The sequence below is a fragment of the Chrysoperla carnea genome, chromosome 4 (assembly GCF_905475395.1).
Source record: "Chrysoperla carnea chromosome 4, inChrCarn1.1, whole genome shotgun sequence".
Taxonomy (NCBI): domain Eukaryota; kingdom Metazoa; phylum Arthropoda; class Insecta; order Neuroptera; family Chrysopidae; genus Chrysoperla; species Chrysoperla carnea.
In genome coordinates this window covers 12683068-12702224 of record NC_058340.1, presented here as the reverse complement: position 1 = coordinate 12702224, position 19157 = coordinate 12683068, and the positions used below count along the sequence as shown (strand labels likewise).

Sequence of the window (19157 nt, the reverse complement as noted above, 5' to 3'; positions counted from 1 at the left end):
TATGATTGGCTTTCGATATTTCGAAATCGAAAGCAGAAATCGTAAAAATTTATTCTTGTTTTTCGTTTTCAAGAAGTTATATGTAAGAACAAAATTCAACATCAAAGTTGAAAATAAGATACAACTAATTTCAACCACAAGTTTAAACTTGAATTGGCGCTTGTACTACGTACATCCCGTATAGGTGACATCAATAATGGCTTTCACTGCAATGGCCATTTCTCTACGTTATTTCTTGTGATCAATATTCTACAATTGTTCTTCATTGTCATAAACAATATATTATATTAGACGGGTACATCTCTTACATATATGTAGCATATTTCTCGTACACGTATTGATTAAATTAGAATTGTATATTATAAAAAGTACATCAGTTGTGCGAATTAATGCTTTTTGTCGAAGTCTGAATCTGCTGTTTTGACTTTCTTAAAAGGAGCTGTAATATTTACAAAACGAAGATAAGTAATATACAGATTTTAAATTTTAATTTCAACAGGAGTCCTGTTATGATGAGGCTTGATTAAAAGCGACCAATTATAGATACTGAAATGATACTGAGGTTTTTTTTTATACTCTGTGGTACATAATTATCTTATAATTTAAAGAATGTTTTCCAATGGACTTGGGATACATACTTCATTCCAATATCTTGTTCGAAGGACAAGTTTAAGGCACATTACAAAAGTAAAAGTTTTCCGCGGAATAGAATACTGTAGTAATATATCGCCGGCCGGAAGAGCCTGAGCTAGTCGCCAGGGGTGATTTTTACCACGCTTTTATTAGCTTCATATGTATGTTAGTATGTTTGTATGTAAGTATGTTAGTATGTTAGGATGCTTAATTTAATAAGTTTATTAGATAAATCTGATCGGGATTTTCAGAATTCACGATTTTCATATCTGAAAATATAGATATTTATTTGCGCTCCTACCATATTTATATTGAATTTTTTATAGAAGAACTAAAAAACATAAAATAAATAAAAGTTTAAAAAACTAAAAAACACGCTTTTGTAACTAGCTAAACTAAAAGGTAGAAAATAATTTCTATAAATTCAAAAAAATTATTTTATCGTAAAGAAGCGTGGGGTGCTTTTTAAGATATTTTATAATGACTTTACTATTACCAATATCTGTCCATATCCATGGATGTCTATCAATGAGATCTCGACTATTTTTACTTGTTTATCGAATTTTTTAGTGAGATTTATCTCAACAAAAGTTGACGAACCCCTTATTAAAAATTTTACAACACACCAACTACGGGTTTCATTAAAAATAAATAACTTTCAATTATAAAAAATATTAATTATAATTCTATTAAAATCTCTTGCGAATAGTAAGATGATCTTTTACGAAAAAAAAATTTGCATCTGAATATTAACTTCCCAGTATTTGATCTTCCAAGAATAAGTTCTTATTTTCGATCCGAAAATCCATAATGAAAAACAGATAACGTTCCATCGTCAGGATAATGTATCACCATTTATAGATTGAAGTCTGCGGTTACGAATTTTTTTCTTCAAAGGCGGTGAGTAAACATTTGGGTTTTGGAAAAGGCAAGCTTAGAGTAGAAAAACAAAAATTTTAAAGTTTTCTGTTTATTAAAAGAAACTCAAAATTTTGATAGTTTATAAAGCATAGTAAAAAGCTTCTGATTTTCTGCAAAACTAATATTTATTTTTTCAATTAGTATAAAATTGAGAAAAAAATTTCTCATTGTCGGATTTTTATTTTAGTATCCTCTTGCGGAGCTAGAAATTATCCACTCCGGTATTTTGACACAAATTGTATATAATTTATAAAATTCTTGTTATTAAGTTCAAACGAGCAACTAGTCCTGGATGATATCCCAAAAACTATATTAAGTTTTTAAAATAATTCGTTGTGACCAGTTTATTTTGTTGAAGATATTACAGTTTTTTAAGCCTGGCTGTAGTTATTTATAACTATACGGTTCTCCATTCGTGAAAATTTATTTAAATTAGAAAATAAAGATTAAGGTTAATATCAAATCCAATTTTCTCAAGAATAAACTCGAGGAATTTTAGATTATAATAAAAATAGTGAGTGTTTTTGAATTATGCTATAATCGAACTACAGTAGAATCTCGATAATCGACACTCAATAAAAACCAGGAGTGTCCTGATTACTGAATTTGTTTCGATTGTACTCGAATTGTATGGAAAATAATTTAAAAAGAGCATTGGCATGTGTGTATTTGAGCGAGACTGTGTTTGAATCATATTATATATATAAATGTTATTTTTGAGTGATTGGCGAAGAACTGTGCGAAAAATATGGGCAGACAAAAAGGTTTACGGTTACTGAACGCTTCCGCTTATGCAGACTCTATTGTAATGCTAATTGTAAGACCCAGAATATATTTGAAAATTTATCTAAGCAATAAAAGAGATACATATTGGATACATTGATTTATCAAAATAAAAATAATAAATGCATAAAAATTGTCTTTTGAAAATTTTATAACATGAAAACTACGTAAGGTATAGGTAATCTAAAGAAAATGATGGCATTAAGTTTTATTATCTCTTCATAAAATACACGTGTATAGGATAGATAGATATACTTACTTCTAGTAATAACATTGGTACATACATATGTTCTATAAATTGTACAAGGTATGTTTGGGAAGGTTGCTAAGGTTGGCTATACCGTGAAATAGGAGCATGCAGAGGTTTACCCGTCAGAACTCGCGTCAATGGTTGGATAATCTTTAAGCTTGTGATGAGCGATTTGCAACACGTTCTGCTCTTGCGTCAAATAATACACGTGTTAAAAAACATTTTAATTTGTAATTTGTATAAATTTATTTCTGAATGCAGTATAGCTAATTAAAAATAGTAAGACCCTTCAGCTTCGTTGAATTCAAGTGAATTTAAAATATTTTGGTTCTCTATTGATCAATTATGGAATAACTAGAGTGATACCCACCCGCTTTGCTGTGTTTAAATGTAAAGATTGATTAAAATTGCTCTCGCTTATCCGCTTTCTATAACACTCGAAACAATGGTAAGGATTGTTTTACACAGGTTAAATTAATGTATGGTTTTCTATTTTTTTTAAATATATAATAGTTATTATTCATTGAGTCTGTCAGAGAAGATAGCCGTGAAATATTTGATATTGACAATTTTTACAGAAATCTGTAATTTATGGTAACGTCAAATGTCAAATTAAATTAGTTTTTATTTTTATTTTTTTTATTAATATATCTTTATAAATTATATCTCATGTGTTATTCTGAAGTATAAGCTATACTTCCTGTACAGTTTCATTAAAAGCCATTCGCTAGTTTTAGCGTGAAAGCGTAACAAACAAACAAACAAACAAAAAACTAATGTAGGTCCTACTGAACGATGGGCCGGTCTAGGCAACACTCCTATATGTGTACGTAGCCTTTTTATATTAAGGAAGATATCATATGTACCCTCAATGTCTGAATTTAGTTGTATCATGTATTTATATAACCTATTTGTCGATACTGATTTTATTATCCATAATCTTCTGAATATGGAAATATTGTTAATAAAATTATAGTGGAAGTATATAGGAAATATTTATTTACTCCGACAAAAGATTCTATATGTTAATTTTAATAAAAATTGATTAAGGATGTACGGACGGACACCAAGGCAGTTTTAAATAAAAAGTTGATTTTTTTTATATAAAGTTGTACTAATTTAATTCTGAAATTTAAGGGGGTGGTTGCCCGATTATTTCAATAAAAAATAAATGATATCAAAAGCCAAAATATTTAACATTGCTTTATGGTAAAACAGTAGATGGATGACATGTTTACATAGATTTCTCCATAGTCGGTGGAAATTAAAGATATACTATTTAAATTAGAGTTAAAACCTTAAATGATTTTTCCACTTGTAAAACAAGATTAATTGTTATTATTAAGTTTAGCAGTTTGAACTGTCAAATATTGGTTGGAGTTTTATATTTTATATTAAATAAAATCACTTTAAATGCTAGTATTATGTATTCACTTCTAAATATTGCTTTAACCTAAAATTATAAAAGTTTTATTTCGAGCTTTTTTTTTTAATAAAAGAGTAAAGTCAAATTGAAATCACTTGTGAAAACAACATTCAACGTTGACATATTTATCTATTTAATAATGCATTTAGTTTCGAATTTCCATTTTATTTATATTCACTTAAATTGTTAAGACTTCTCTGTTTAAGGGGTAAATTTTAAACACATATATACAATTTATATAGATATAGAAGTGTTCTTTTTTATTTAAATCTATATACGGTATGTCAATCGTTTACGCTACATTTTGCTGATAGCTTTTAGCCGATTTTTAAGCCCGCCCATACCATAATTTAAACTATAAAAGCACTCATTTTAAAGTGTTTGTCTATTTGTGTTCTTTAACGAATTGTATTTATTTGACAACTGGATTAAGCAACTATTGATTGTGAAGCGATTTTCATATAGGTGGGAGAGCGTAGTATTAAGCTTTCATTTCAGTTTTCACATTAGGCCACCGTTCAGCCCGCATGGAGACGCTAGAGCGTGGATTGTTTTAGTATGTATTTCGTTTCGGTGATTTGAATTATGAAATTTTAACGAAGTTACGGCTCACGTAACACATTTTTTGACTGATAATATAGTGGTGAAAATGGGTAAAAGCACTTTTTGATTGATTGATTTTGTACTAGAAAAGCATGTCTTCTACGATAAAAGATACGATATTTTTTTGAAATTGTTATAAAACTAAACTATTATACCACCAGTTTTTCCAGAATCTTATACCTCGAGAAGAGTGCGGTTGTAAGACTTTCAAGAGATTAAGCCCTACTTTATACGTAATAAATATTAAAGTTAGTGGGTTTTTAGCTCGCTGCCATACGAAGATCGTACCAATTGTTTTTTCTTCGGTTATAATAGTGAAATTGGAAACATTCTATATACATATTTAAATAAATAAACACAAACGTTTAAAAAGGTAGCGAAATGTATATACGCAGGGTTTTATATAATATTTTACCTATATATATTAAATTCAAGGCACTAGTGTATAGGTAAAGTGTAATGCCAGGGATACATTTTACCTTGAATCACTCAAATATAGTTTCTCAAAATATATCAATATCTCTATACGATCGTAAATTTATGAAGGCAAACTTTATTTAATAGAAGGCAAACAACCGAGATGGCTGATTCATTTACAATTATATTCAAATAAAATTCAATTTACAGGGCTATTGCGTGTTTTTTGTTTTATGCCATATTCTGTACAAATTTTTGCTTATTGAAAAAATGCTATGGCATATTTCCTTTACAAAACATTAAATATTTTATTAAATTGTGCAAAGACGCAAAGTCATGTACGTTGAATCAACTACCAGAATGTACCACAGATACAAGGTTATTGATAAAACACACAAAATTTTACAACTATGGGTTATCTTATAAAGATACATGGAAAAAATAGTTGATCGATCCCGAATCATTACTATCAGTTAAAACTGTTACTGAATTAAAGAGAAAAAAACTACAATCAATAAAAATTCTTCAAGCGAGGCATGTTGAGTATATAGGCGCACATCTTACGCAAACATTATATTTGGCCTAGTTTTTCAAGCTCAATGAAAAGCTCAGTTTACTCCATAACTGATAATCGATAGATGAACATTTTAAATTAGAAAGTTATTATTGATTAAAAAGCAACATTTTTTGTTCAAAACATTTTTATGGAAACAGCACCGTCTAGGCAAAAACGGACTGAAAAGTTTTACCCAAAATTTTTCGTATTAATCGTATCAAAATTGTTATTTCGTATAATTGTCTCTACGAAATCTAGGCACTTTTTGAAAAATATTTTCCAATAGAAGTGGTTTTTTTTTCCATAAAGACCATTTTCATTCACATCGAATGAACAATCGTATAAAAAGCGAGATTTTTCCTAAATCCATTTACAAACAATTTAGGTTTACTAAAAATTGTTTTCGTATTTGTAAAGAACAACTTCTTAATTCATCTTATGTTTGTCAGCTATGAATCAGAGTGATATTTTCATTGAAACTGAAAACTAAGAGCGAATTTGATGCCGGTATAAGATGTTTACCTTTAAATATTATGTGTAATGTAAAACATGTTGAAAAGAGAGTCCGGTAAAAGTGGTAAGCGTGATCTGTGATACCTTATGACATCATGACACTCCTGCTTTTATCGATAGCTGTTTATTATTTAAATCTTCAAAAAATACACATGGGGCAGAAGTCACAGTGCCATATACTTAGAGTTTCAATTTGTACATTATAAAAAAATCTTTCAAAACTCATAAACGTGCCCAGATTTTGTTTCGTGGTACAACAGCCCCTCCCCCTTATATACATGTATATATGTATATATTTTTGGTTCACTATTAGGTATTATGTGATTTGTATCCTTATTATACAGTACATAAGGGACTTAAAAAAATGTTGAATGAGGGTAAAAGAATTTTTTTTTCTCTTTTTCTGTATTGGTACTGTTATGTAATGCTACCCAGGCGAGAAGTTAACAGGTTGTTGAGCTATTCAAAGCTTCATTCATGATCCTTTTTACCACCAACTTATGTATACACAGAGAGAAAACTCCTTTTTTTATCTTTCATAATATTTGTGTGTGTATATGTGTTTGAACGGAAAAGCGGATATGAGTCTATATGCATCATTATCACCTACCCCCCACTGAAATCTACCTTCCATCTTCTTTTAAGGTAGAACAATCACGACGTCAACTACCGGTTAAGAAAAAAAATTTGGAAAATCGCTACCATATACAGGATGTTTTTTTAAGTTAAGAAGTTTGTAAATCTAAAAATAAGTTTAATCGAGGAAAACGTTTCAATTGAAATATGTTAATTTCAAAGGCACACGGGTATTGAATTCGTTCTAAGTTTTCCGGCACAATTCTCACCTAATTCATAACTGGCAAACATAAGAGGAACACTTTAAATTTGGAAAGTTGTTCTTTAAAAAAAACGCAAACTATTTTTGTAAACCAAATAACTTAGACAGTAAGTCATAGCAAAAATAACCCATACAATCCTATAAAAAACGACATATCATAACTTTTTGCGTATTTCTTCATTCATTTTGAACAAAAATGATCTTTATAGAAAAACAGAGCACTTTTATTGGAAATTCTTTTCGAAGAGTGGCTAGATTTCGCAGAGGACATACGAAGAAACAATTTTTTGGGTAAAAATTTTCAGTCCGTTTTTGTCTTAACTGTACGGTTTTCGGAAAAATGTTTCGAACAAAAAATGTTACCTTTTTAATCAACACCATTTTTCTAATTTAAAGTATTCATCATCTATTAACATGTATGAAATAGAGTGAGCTGAAAACTTTGGTCAACTTTAATGTCTGCGAAAGATGTGCGCCTATATATTGCCACTTTTACACACAATGTACTAAGAGTATCTTACTTCTCACTTCCTCAGTGGACAAACACATATATAATGTAACGTATAAATTTAAAATGTACACAATACGTGTATACATATTAAATAATGTTTCCTAATGAAACCTAAGCGAATTGTCCAAGTTTATTGACATACCCGATCATAACAAATTAAAACTTATCATGGACCAAATGCAAAAGCTTGAAAGTTAAACAATTTTTTGACTATTGAATAGCTTTTAAATTGGAAAATTATTATTGAAATGAATAATATATACTCTCCCTTGGTGATCCGTGATCGAAGTTCCTTAAAAATATATTTATATAAAATCATGTATGTATGTTTCATCAAATTCACTGTTGAAAAGACTTGGTAGTTCAACCTTCAAGGTATACATATTTTTACCAAACGAGTCTCTACACTCTCGGTCACCCATCTACGCTTTCATTCACATTTATCTCGTAAACATTCTCTTTCTCTTGACTTTTACTTTTATATTACGGTGAAAATGCAGGTGTTGTATTGCGTTATTGTATTTATCTAATACGTTCATAAATATTACATTCAGGTTAGCCGGTCAGCACTTGCGTCACCCATTTGGTAATCTTTAGTCGCGTGATGAGAGATTTCTACGCGCGTTCTGCGCATGCATCAAATATTTCACGCGTTAATTATTCTTTAATTTTGTAAGTCATAGCCTTTACAAAATTTAATTTTCATTTATTTTTTAGTACGCTTGTTAGTTAACAAGTAAAGTTTACAAAATTTAAAAAACCTTCGACAAATTTTTCGGCAGCGGAACCCTAAAATCGCACTTGAAACATAGCTAAGAGCGCTCTCCATTTGCTACAATGTGAGACTAGAAGTGTCTCTATAGATCGCATTGTTTCCGAGATAAATCTTTTCAAAATTTATCATTTTTTCTGACTTCGCAATTTTTTGCAATATTATGTCGTTTTGAATGAATTTTGACCCTGAACAACACTAGCAGACTACGTCGGAGGTAAGTGGAACTACTTTCCGCTAGAGTGGAAATACTACTGAAATATTACAAACTAACGTCTGAAATATTGCAAAAATTTTTGGCGCACATTGTAGCAAATTTAATCTACTTTAAAAAAGTTCTGAAAAGGTTTTGTAAAAAAACTAGTCCTTTAGGGTATTAATCACCAAATTCCAAAATTTTCTCGGATTTTTCGATTTTTGGCAAAGTTGCGTTCGGCGCTCGATATAAAGTTACTATAATATTATGGGAAATCACAGATTTTATTTTATTTCACAAAACTGGACGTTAAGATTTTCAGTTCTCTGAAGGTCTCTAAAAACTGGTTAATTATGATATAATAATGGAAAACTATGTCAATTTTCATTGAATTCTGAATGCAAAGTCTATTACCGATAGTACTACCATAAATATGGATTGAAAAAACATCAGATACCGATAGGTTTTGAACTGTAAATGATATTTTATAGTTATATTTTATAAATAGGTAAATTTAAATAAATTTCAATTAAAAATTATGATTTTTCATTTTGGTTTTCCTTTTAAAATTTTAATAATTATTTAGGAATCAACGAAAACAGAAATCATTTGTAGCATGAAAGAGAAAATTAGTTGCTTACTTATTTCAAAGAATCTTCTTAATGACAAAATAGCAGCCATGCAAGTTAATTTAATTTCATGAATCGATTGAGCGAAATAAACATACAATTTATGACTTTCATTATGATTTTGAAGACAAATTTTATTCCATTAAATTTTTGTTAAAAATTTCTATTCCTATTTTTCAAGAAAATAATGTATAAAATTTTTATCTTTTGAATATTTGTCATAGTATTCAAAATGTATGACAAAATGTTACTTTTATTTATATATTTTTTTATTTTCTTTTGTTCATGTTAATATTTTATTCACTACGGTGTGTTCTTGTGTTAACATTTTTCGGCATTTATAAAAATTCATGTCAATTTTCTATCTGCATCAGAACGCTTTTTATTTAAATTTTAGGTCATTTTATGATTTTCTAAAATATATAAACATTGAAAAAAAAAGCTTTTTTTTTTAGTATGACATACGAAATTTATGATCTAAAGTTTTAAAATTTTCAACTGTGTTACAGAATTTAGATTTATCCATTAAGGTTTATAATTTATTTAGAGACCGTTGTGAAGACATTAAAACATTACAGAAAGACGAAGGAATATTTCATCTTTCTTTCAGTAAAACTGAAAGTGCAATTTTATTTTGGTTTTCTTTCGCCATTTTATCTGCTGACCAGTCTGAAGTTTATTAGGTACTGGATAGTTGAGCCGGTGAATTTCGTTTCACCTAAAATTTATTTGATTATATTTTTTGATCAGCGATTAATAAATCTTAATTTAGCATAAATCGAAGTTTCAAGTTTTTATGAAAATAGGAGACAAAATAGGTTTTTCGAATTTTTTCGATTTTTTTAAGGGGTACCCCTTTGTAAAAATGCGAAAAAAACAAAAAAGTTTTTAGTTTCCGATAGTCATAAAACTCATTTTCTAAGGTCATTTTGACCCAAATATTACAAAAATCACATTCATTTGATTGCCCGGCTTATATCTTTCGATATATTACGTTAGCCAATTTTTCGGAATTCGAGTTTCACCACCATGAGGGTGATATTTTCAAAACTATTAATTTGAGCAATTTTTTAGCGACGGGGTCGTTTTTGCCGGGTCAAAATTAGCTTAAATCCAAGTTTTTATGAAAATAGGAGACAAAATAGGTTTTTCGAATTTTTTCGATTTTTTTAAGGGGTACCCCTTTGTAAAAATGCGAAAAAAACAAAAAAGTTTTTAGTTTCCGATAGTCATAAAAATCATTTTCTAAGGTCATTTTGACCCAAATGTTACGAAAATCACATTCATTTGATTGCCCGACTTATATCTTTCGATATATTACGTTAGCCAAGTTTTTGGAATTCGAGTTTCACCACCATGAGGGTGATATTTTCAAAACTATTAATTTGAGCAATTTTTTAGCGACGGGATCGTTTTTGCCTGGTCAAAATTAGCTTAAATCCAAGTTTTTATGAAAATAGGAGACAAAATAGGTTTTTCGAATTTTTTCGATTTTTTTAAGGGGTACCCCTTTTTAAAAATGCGAAAAAAACAAAAAAGTTTTTAGTTTCCGATAGTCATAAAAATCATTTTCTAAGGTCATTTTGACCCAAATATTACAAAAATCACATTCATTTGATTGAACGACTTATATCTTTCGATATATTACGTTAGCCAATTTTTCGGAATTCGAGTTTCACCACCATGAGGGTGATATTTTCAAAACTATTAATTTGAGCAGTTTTTTAGCGACGGGTTCGTTTTCGCCTGGTCAAAATTAGCTTAAATCCAAGTTTTAATGAAAATAGGAGACAAAAAAGGTTTTTCGAATTTTTTCGATTTTTTTAAGGGGTACCCCTTTGTAAAAATGCGAAAAAAACAACAAAGTTTTTAGTTTCCGATAGTCATAAAAATCATTTTCTAAGGTCATTTTGACCCAAATATTACAAAAATCACATTCATTTGATTGCCCGACTTATATCTTTCGATATATTACGTTAGCCAATTTTTCGGAATTCGAGTTTCACCACCATGAGGGTGTTATTTTCAAAACTATTAATTTGAGCAATTTTTTAGCGACGGGATCGTTTTTGCCGGGTCAAAATTAGCTTAAATCCAAGTTTTTATGAAAATAGGAGACAAAATAGGTTTTTCGAATTTTTTCGATTTTTTTAAGGGGTACCCCTTTTTAAAAATGCGAAAAAAACAAAAAAGTTTTTAGTTTCCGATGGTCATAAAAATCATTTTCTAAGGTCATTTTGACCCAAATATTACGAAAATCACATTCATTTGATTGCCCGACTTATATCTTTCGATATATTACGTTAGCCAAGTTTTTGGAATTCGAGTTTCACCACCATGAGGGTGATATTTTCAAAACTATTAATTTGAGCAATTTTTTAGCGACGGGATCGTTTTTGCCTGGTCAAAATTAGCTTAAATCCAAGTTTTTATGAAAATAGGAGACAAAATAGGTTTTTCGAATTTTTTCGATTTTTTTAAGGGGTACCCCTTTTTAAAAATGCGAAAAAAACAAAAAAGTTTTTAGTTTCCGATAGTCATAAAAATCATTTTCTAAGGTCATTTTGACCCAAATATTACAAAAATCACATTCATTTGATTGAACGACTTATATCTTTCGATATATTACGTTAGCCAATTTTTCGGAATTCGAGTTTCACCACCATGAGGGTGATATTTTCAAAACTATTAATTTGAGCAGTTTTTTAGCGACGGGTTCGTTTTCGCCTGGTCAAAATTAGCTTAAATCCAAGTTTTAATGAAAATAGGAGACAAAAAAGGTTTTTCGAATTTTTTCGATTTTTTTAAGGGGTACCCCTTTGTAAAAATGCGAAAAAAACAACAAAGTTTTTAGTTTCCGATAGTCATAAAAATCATTTTCTAAGGTCATTTTGACCCAAATATTACAAAAATCACATTCATTTGATTGCCCGACTTATATCTTTCGATATATTACGTTAGCCAATTTTTCGGAATTCGAGTTTCACCACCATGAGGGTGTTATTTTCAAAACTATTAATTTGAGCAATTTTTTAGCGACGGGATCGTTTTTGCCGGGTCAAAATTAGCTTAAATCCAAGTTTTTATGAAAATAGGAGACAAAATAGGTTTTTCGAATTTTTTCGATTTTTTTAAGGGGTACCCCTTTTTAAAAATGCAAAAAAAACAAAAAAGTTTTTAGTTTCCGATAGTCATAAAAATCATTTTCTAAGGTCATTTTGACCCAAATATTACAAAAATCACATTCATTTGATTGAACGACTTATATCTTTCGATATATTACGTTAGCCAATTTTTCGGAATTCGAGTTTCACCACCATGAGGGTGATATTTTCAAAACTATTAATTTGAGCAGTTTTTTAGCGACGGGATCGTTTTCGCCTGGTCAAAATTAGCTTAAATCCAAGTTTTAATGAAAATAGGAGACAAAATAGGTTTTTCGAATTTTTTCGATTTTTTTAAGGGGTACCCCTTTGTAAAAATGCGAAAAAAACAAAAAAGTTTTTGGTTTCCGATAGTCATAAAAATCATTTCCTAAGGTCATTTTGACCTAAATATTACAAAAATCACATTCATTTTAATGCCCGACTTATATCTTTCGATATATTACGTTAGCCAATTTTTCGGAATTCGAGTTTCACCACCATGGAGCTGATATTTTCAAAACTATAAATTTGAGCAGTTTTTAGCGACGGGATTTTATGAAAATTAGACCTATGTCTTTATGCCGCTCCAATTCATTAATGGCTATACTATGCTTGGTCCAGCTAAACACAAACTTTTCTTCGAGCTGTTGGTCAGTCTTTGTTCCAGCCTTTGGTCTGGCTTGGGCCGTCGACTTACTTCTAACATGAAGCTTTGTGCGCTTGCAGACATCTCCAGCTCATGAATACCAATAATATGTGTGCCCCCCCACAAATTTTACTTCTGTTTCTTGGACAATTAGACAGCTTCAAAAATATTTGAACAGTATTGAAAATTACCAAAACAAATCACTATTTTTGTGGGTATTGAAAATACAATCCGTAAATCAAAATTCGAAAATATATGTATGAGTAATAAGTTACCAAAAGTATCTTCTATATTTAAACGAGAAATTCTTGTATATGTGTGCAATATCGAAAACGGCTCCAACGATTTTCATAAAATTTAGTATGCAGGGGTTTTGGGAGGGATCTATCTAGATAGATTTCATTCTTATAAAATGTCGTTTTATCCGTGTTTTCGAGGAAAACTAACACATCAATTTCAAAATATGAATCTTCCTGACATCTATTGGCGAGTACATGCGTGGCTTCTATTGGCGATGTGGCTTGCTGTGATATACGTATAATGTAGTTAACGAAATTTTATACATTACCGGGACATTCAAATTGGTACTTGTGTGGAGACATTTTAAACGGTTCTTATATTAGTGATAAAATTTGAGTCTTTTTAACTAAAAAAAAATACCGAGCAAAGCTCCATCATGCAGGTACCTACCATTAAACCGCATAACAAACTATTATACATATTATTTCTTTGGTAATAAAAATAAGAATAATCATAATGATAATCATAATAATTACTTTTAAAACAAAGAGAACTTGAAGAGATGTAACGTCAAACATATTTATATGTTATATTATAAGTGTGTGTATATCTGTTAGTTCTATCTCTTTTATCTATTGTCTTTTATAATATTGTTACAGATGAATGTGATGGTTTATCGAATGTTCACGTGACAGTACCACAATATAAACTACGTGGTGAAATAGCATTCTTACAATGTGATTACGATTTGGATGAAGATAAACTTTATTCGGTAAAATGGTATAAAGATGATGAAGAGTTATATCGTTATATGCCGCGCGCTGATCCACCACAACATAGTTATACAATTGATGCTACACGTGTTGATGTAAGTATACCAATCTATTTATATATTATTATTGTATATTGTATTCATATTATGTTAGGTATCTATAGTGTAGAGGGTGGTCTTATACTGTTTGTAAACCATATCGTTAGCCATTTATATTATATGAAGTAAGAAGGGTTCTTATGGACGCTATAAGAATTAAACAAAGAGGGATTGTATATCTGTATACAAGAATGTACACAGCCGCGGCCGGTCCGACTCATCACTTGTATATACATACAATACCCGACTTACACAGTAATGCATAGCCATAACACACAGCATAACACACCGTAACTCATTCCGTGCTTGTTTTATATATAAGAACCTCCATGAAAACTTTTCTTTCTTCATATATTTTGTATGGCTAACGAGATAGCCTACAATCGGTATAAAAAATTAATAAGGGATAAATTCGATAAAAATGAACAAACGACTTCAATGTTTCCAGTCATTAAGATCAATCAAATATAGCCCACTTCTCAGTCCATTTTTTAAAAGTCAAACCTGTAATCCACATGATGAGATATGCATGGCGTTTACTACAATGCTGGTATGGTAGAGAGACAGATTCTATAGTCTCTATGTTATCATACTGCATTGACTCGTCAACCATAACTATTGCTAATGTTACTATTCCATTAATGATCAAATCAGTACGGCGTTCACACCAATACTGACAAAGTAATAACCTCAACCCCACAAAATATTTCTTACCGTGAATTTTGACAGTTAAATATAAACTGAACAGAAAAAAACAATTCCAGCAGTCCACATAGCGATTTAAACAGTCGGAACCCAATAATATGTACACCGACTCGAATCTTCCCAATAATGGGTCCCGACTGTTAAAGTAACTGTGTAAACTGCTGGACTTGTTTTTTTCTTTTCAGTTTATATTAAACTCAGTCGGTTTTTTTGATTTTTTAAATAATTTTTTTTATTTTACCCTTTTTAGTTAGGATTTTCGAAATCCTATTCAACGACTTTAATTTTCAGCCTATGAAATATATGTTTGCTCCTTTGAGGTACTATAGACACCAAACGCGTGAACAGATTTTAATGATTATTACGTTAATCGGTTTGATTATTTAGTGGTTATTCAATGATACCCCGCTTGACATAGTTCGCCGACTTTCATTTTTCTTCTTTTTTACGTAATGGCGTCTGGTGGTCGCCGTATTGAACTTTCAATATTGTCATATCTTCAATATGATCTGCAAGATTAGGACAAATCGATTGACGTAAGAATCATCGTAATCAAACGACGGGTTTGGCATCTATTATGCCACATTGGAACAGACATAGACTGATTAACACATTACCACTCCTCTGCGTTGCTCAGTCGGGTAGAAAGAGTAGTTCTGAAAAATTTTTTTTTTTATACAAAGTGATAAACCTTTTAAACCTAAATTAATTAACTTTTGTGAGGATATTATGAACAATTTGTAAAGCATTTATTTCACCTGTTCGTGGTTTGTTATCACTTCGTGCATGTCAAATTTGACCTTTTTCATGGTTTCCTATTGAGCATAAAATTTGCATGCATATGTAAATAGGATGATGCTTATGGAATTAACTTTCGATCAATATTCTGAATAGCATACAATTCGAAAATCCGTGATCAAAAGCAAATGGATGAGGAAGGAAGTAATAATTTTTAAATATAGCACAGTTAAAAATCAAACATTGCAATAACCTACCTATACATTAGTATATAAGAATTCGTATATGCATATATCTAGAACTTCTGCATGAAGCAATATGCATCTAAGAAGGGAAGTCACTAAAACATTTTTATTCGACATTTGAAACCCTCTCCAGGGAGACCCCGCATAACATTTTCATTTGACAATTTATATATTGCGCGTGCTTAAAACGAATCAAAAAGATTATTTAGAAATTGTTTGACAATCGCTGTACTAAAATAATAATACAGCTTTAAGAATGTTCAAAATAAATATTTATATTTATATTTCAATTTCGAAACTCAAATTTTTTATTTTGTGCACTTAAAATTTTTACATTGTAAAAGGAAGTAAAGCTCTGTAAAATTTGAAAAGAGTGAAAATTAAAAAGCTACAGAGCCCGATTAATACAAATACATTCAATAAAGCAAATATAAATTCACTGTCAGCAATATGAACCATTTAATTGGCAATAGTATTGAAAATTTAAATTACTATTATTTAAAAATATTAAATTGTACGTGCACATCTCTGATAAAAAAGTCCTATTCAATTCCGATTGAAATTTCCAATTCATTCCGATTGAATTCCGATTCAATCCAATAGGAAATTTTTTTCCCCCAGTAGAATCCTATTAATTCCGATTGCTAGAATTAGAAATTACCGATTCAGGAGTCGGACTTTTTTATCCGGGGCAGCTTTTAACAATTACTACAATTATATTTTCTTCAAAAGGGTTTAAAAATTATGGTTTTTTATTTCATCGACGTTCTCCTACATAATCGTTTCCACCTTTGGTTGATTACCAAGTTTTTTCAAAATATCCTTTATTCATTCCTTTCAAAATTTCTTACAACAAGTCGAAAATTTATTACAATAGATTCTCCATATGCTAAAAAGTTAATAATTGTCACTAATTGCTGCCAACCTCCCTACACTAAATTAACTAATTTTTTAATTAAGTAACAGCAAATAAATAAAATGCTGTGTAATAAATTGTTGCATTTTTTTTATCGTTATACTTATAAATAAACGTCAACTTGGTTGATGAATTTTATTCTCAACTTTCTAACAAATTAAATTATGGTTTATGATACAGCATTATATGGTAAAGATAGATAGATAGAGATGCTGCTATATCGTTATTCATCTGATGTATCACAATAAAAATAAAATATATTACAATTATTGAAATATCGTATTTTTTTACATTGGAGAATATAAAATGAAATAAAAACCAGAATAGAATAGTAAGTACCATCGATTGATATAATACCATCCAATGTAATTTACTATAAAAGAATATTAACTTATTTGCGTTTTTAATTTTAAATATGATTTGCTTTATTACTTTATCAACTTCTGTAAAACTGTAGTAATTAGGTAACTAATTGTATATCTGCAGCCTCACCGCTTGAAATTTAAAACTGCAAAAAAAGTTTACATTTTTAAAATTTACTAGCCTAACATTTTGGTAGTTTCTACAAGATATTTTACCAACATTTGTAGCCCTTTAAGTGTGTATACACATAAGAAAAAAAAGAGCCTTTATCAATTTTAAAACATCATTTATAAATCATCGGTCTAAAGCTCCCATACACATGGCAATCATTGGTACAGACAATATGTACAAATTATATGGTGGATAATTTTAACCTACCCCAACTTAACCTATGATCCTACATTTCATATTTAAGCCGCCTGGATTTCTTATTTTTAAAACTTAATAATTTTATTCAAAGTACACATTTTTACTTCCAAATGTTACTATTATCTTCTTTGTATACAATAGCTATTAATAAAAAAGCTGTTCGGTTGTAAATTGCTGAAAATTTGTCTATTGTTGAATTCTGTCTTATCATATATTCGTAGTGGAAAATCAAAATAAAGTCATCTACCAATAGAAGGTTTTCATTTTAGAAAATCTTATACAAATTTTCATATGTAACAAAAAAGCCGGCTTATTAAAGTCTAAATATTTCCGTCTCTCTATAGTTATGAGTTTTTCAAAAATTTTAGAACTATTTTTGTCATGATAAGGGATCAATAAATTCCTTCATAGAAATCTTCCTAAAATTGAAATACGATTTTTGACTTGGTTTTTCAATAAACTATGTGTCGGACCCTATTTCCTTGGATTTTTAGAGATGAAGGGGGTGTAAATTTTTGGATTTAAAAACAGTCCAAACTATGCAATTTAAGAAAATAAATATGCGCATTCCTATGACGAGGGCTCATTTGGTATACATGATGTACTGGGTGGAAGTACTGTTTTTAATCTTCTAATTTACCCCCTGGAAACGAACCATGAAAATCAGCATTATTTTACACTACAGATGTATGCTAGTTAAATCTTATATGAACTCCAAAAAAAAAAAATGCTTCATCATTTGGACCCCTTACGGCAGTGTGAAACTACTTTTTTCAGTTTTTGTAGTTTAATTCAAAAGTATGAGTCTTTTAATTCAAAAACTATTAGTTTAATTCAAAAACTACGAGTTTTTGACGATAATTTGAAAAGTATGTTAAATATGAAACAATGAAACCAACCCACAACTCGGTATGTCTAATAGTAGAGATATTTTGAGTTTTACCGTTAGTGATAGAACAAGAAATATAAAAATGTTCCTTATAAAAAGATAAACAACTTTTGTTTGGAAAAATTTTTCGGAAACATAATTATTTTCTCGTCAGGGGGCAAATTAGAGCAAAACTTTGGTGTCCATTTTCTCCAAAAATATAAAATTAGAGACATGAAAATATAATTGTGGACAGCTTAAACTAGTAAGCATATTAAAAACTTTATCAAAAAAAATTCTAGAAAGAGCCCTAGCGAAACGACGTTTTGCAGGCAAGAAAAAGTTGTGCTACCTGCGTAAACTTAATTTCACACTCCCCTAAGAAGTCCAAATAACATACCAAACAAGCAGCTTTACATCGCGTTTTGCTATTTGAATGTATGTTTGACTGGCGTAATGTACGGAACCCTAAAATACTTAAGAAAATATACAAAACTATAAGATACGATATCTTTACTGCAAATATATAGTAAAATTTTCTAAACTAAGCATAAATAAACATATATACAACATTTTGTTCAAATATATATTAAATAATATTCTATAGTGGTACATACATAATAATATATCCTTTTTTTTATATTTTATTTATTTTTTCCAGCACCATACATCGGATAGTAAGAAACTTGTATTACGTCCAGTCAGCTTGCGTTCCAGTGGTGTTTATCGATGTGAAGTATCTGCTGAAGCACCATCATTCGCTTCGGCACAATCTGAAGCTAGAATGCAAGTCGTCTGTAAGTAATCTTTTCTGTTTATTTTTCTTTTTTTCTATTTTATAGTAAAATGCTTGTAGTAATACTTTCTTTTTTTTTGTACTCAGTATGTGTCTTGGTTCCAACTACAGATTATTTTTCTATTTTGTATTTTCTAATATCATAGTGTTTGTAAAATATGAGTTTATACACAGTATGGGTTAAATTTTTTCTATTTTTAAATATT

General features: G+C 29.6%; 1 protein-coding gene across 1 annotated transcript in view; it reads left to right on the top strand.

The window, feature by feature from the left end:
• Positions 1-19157, top strand: part of LOC123297355 — a 190610-nt gene that overhangs the window by 118644 nt on the left and 52809 nt on the right. Inside the window, exons 2-3 of the mRNA XM_044878985.1 lie at positions 13740-13948; positions 18817-18952. Coding sequence (XP_044734920.1) covers positions 13740-13948; positions 18817-18952 — 345 coding nt within the window. The remainder of the gene's footprint in view (positions 1-13739; positions 13949-18816; positions 18953-19157) is intronic.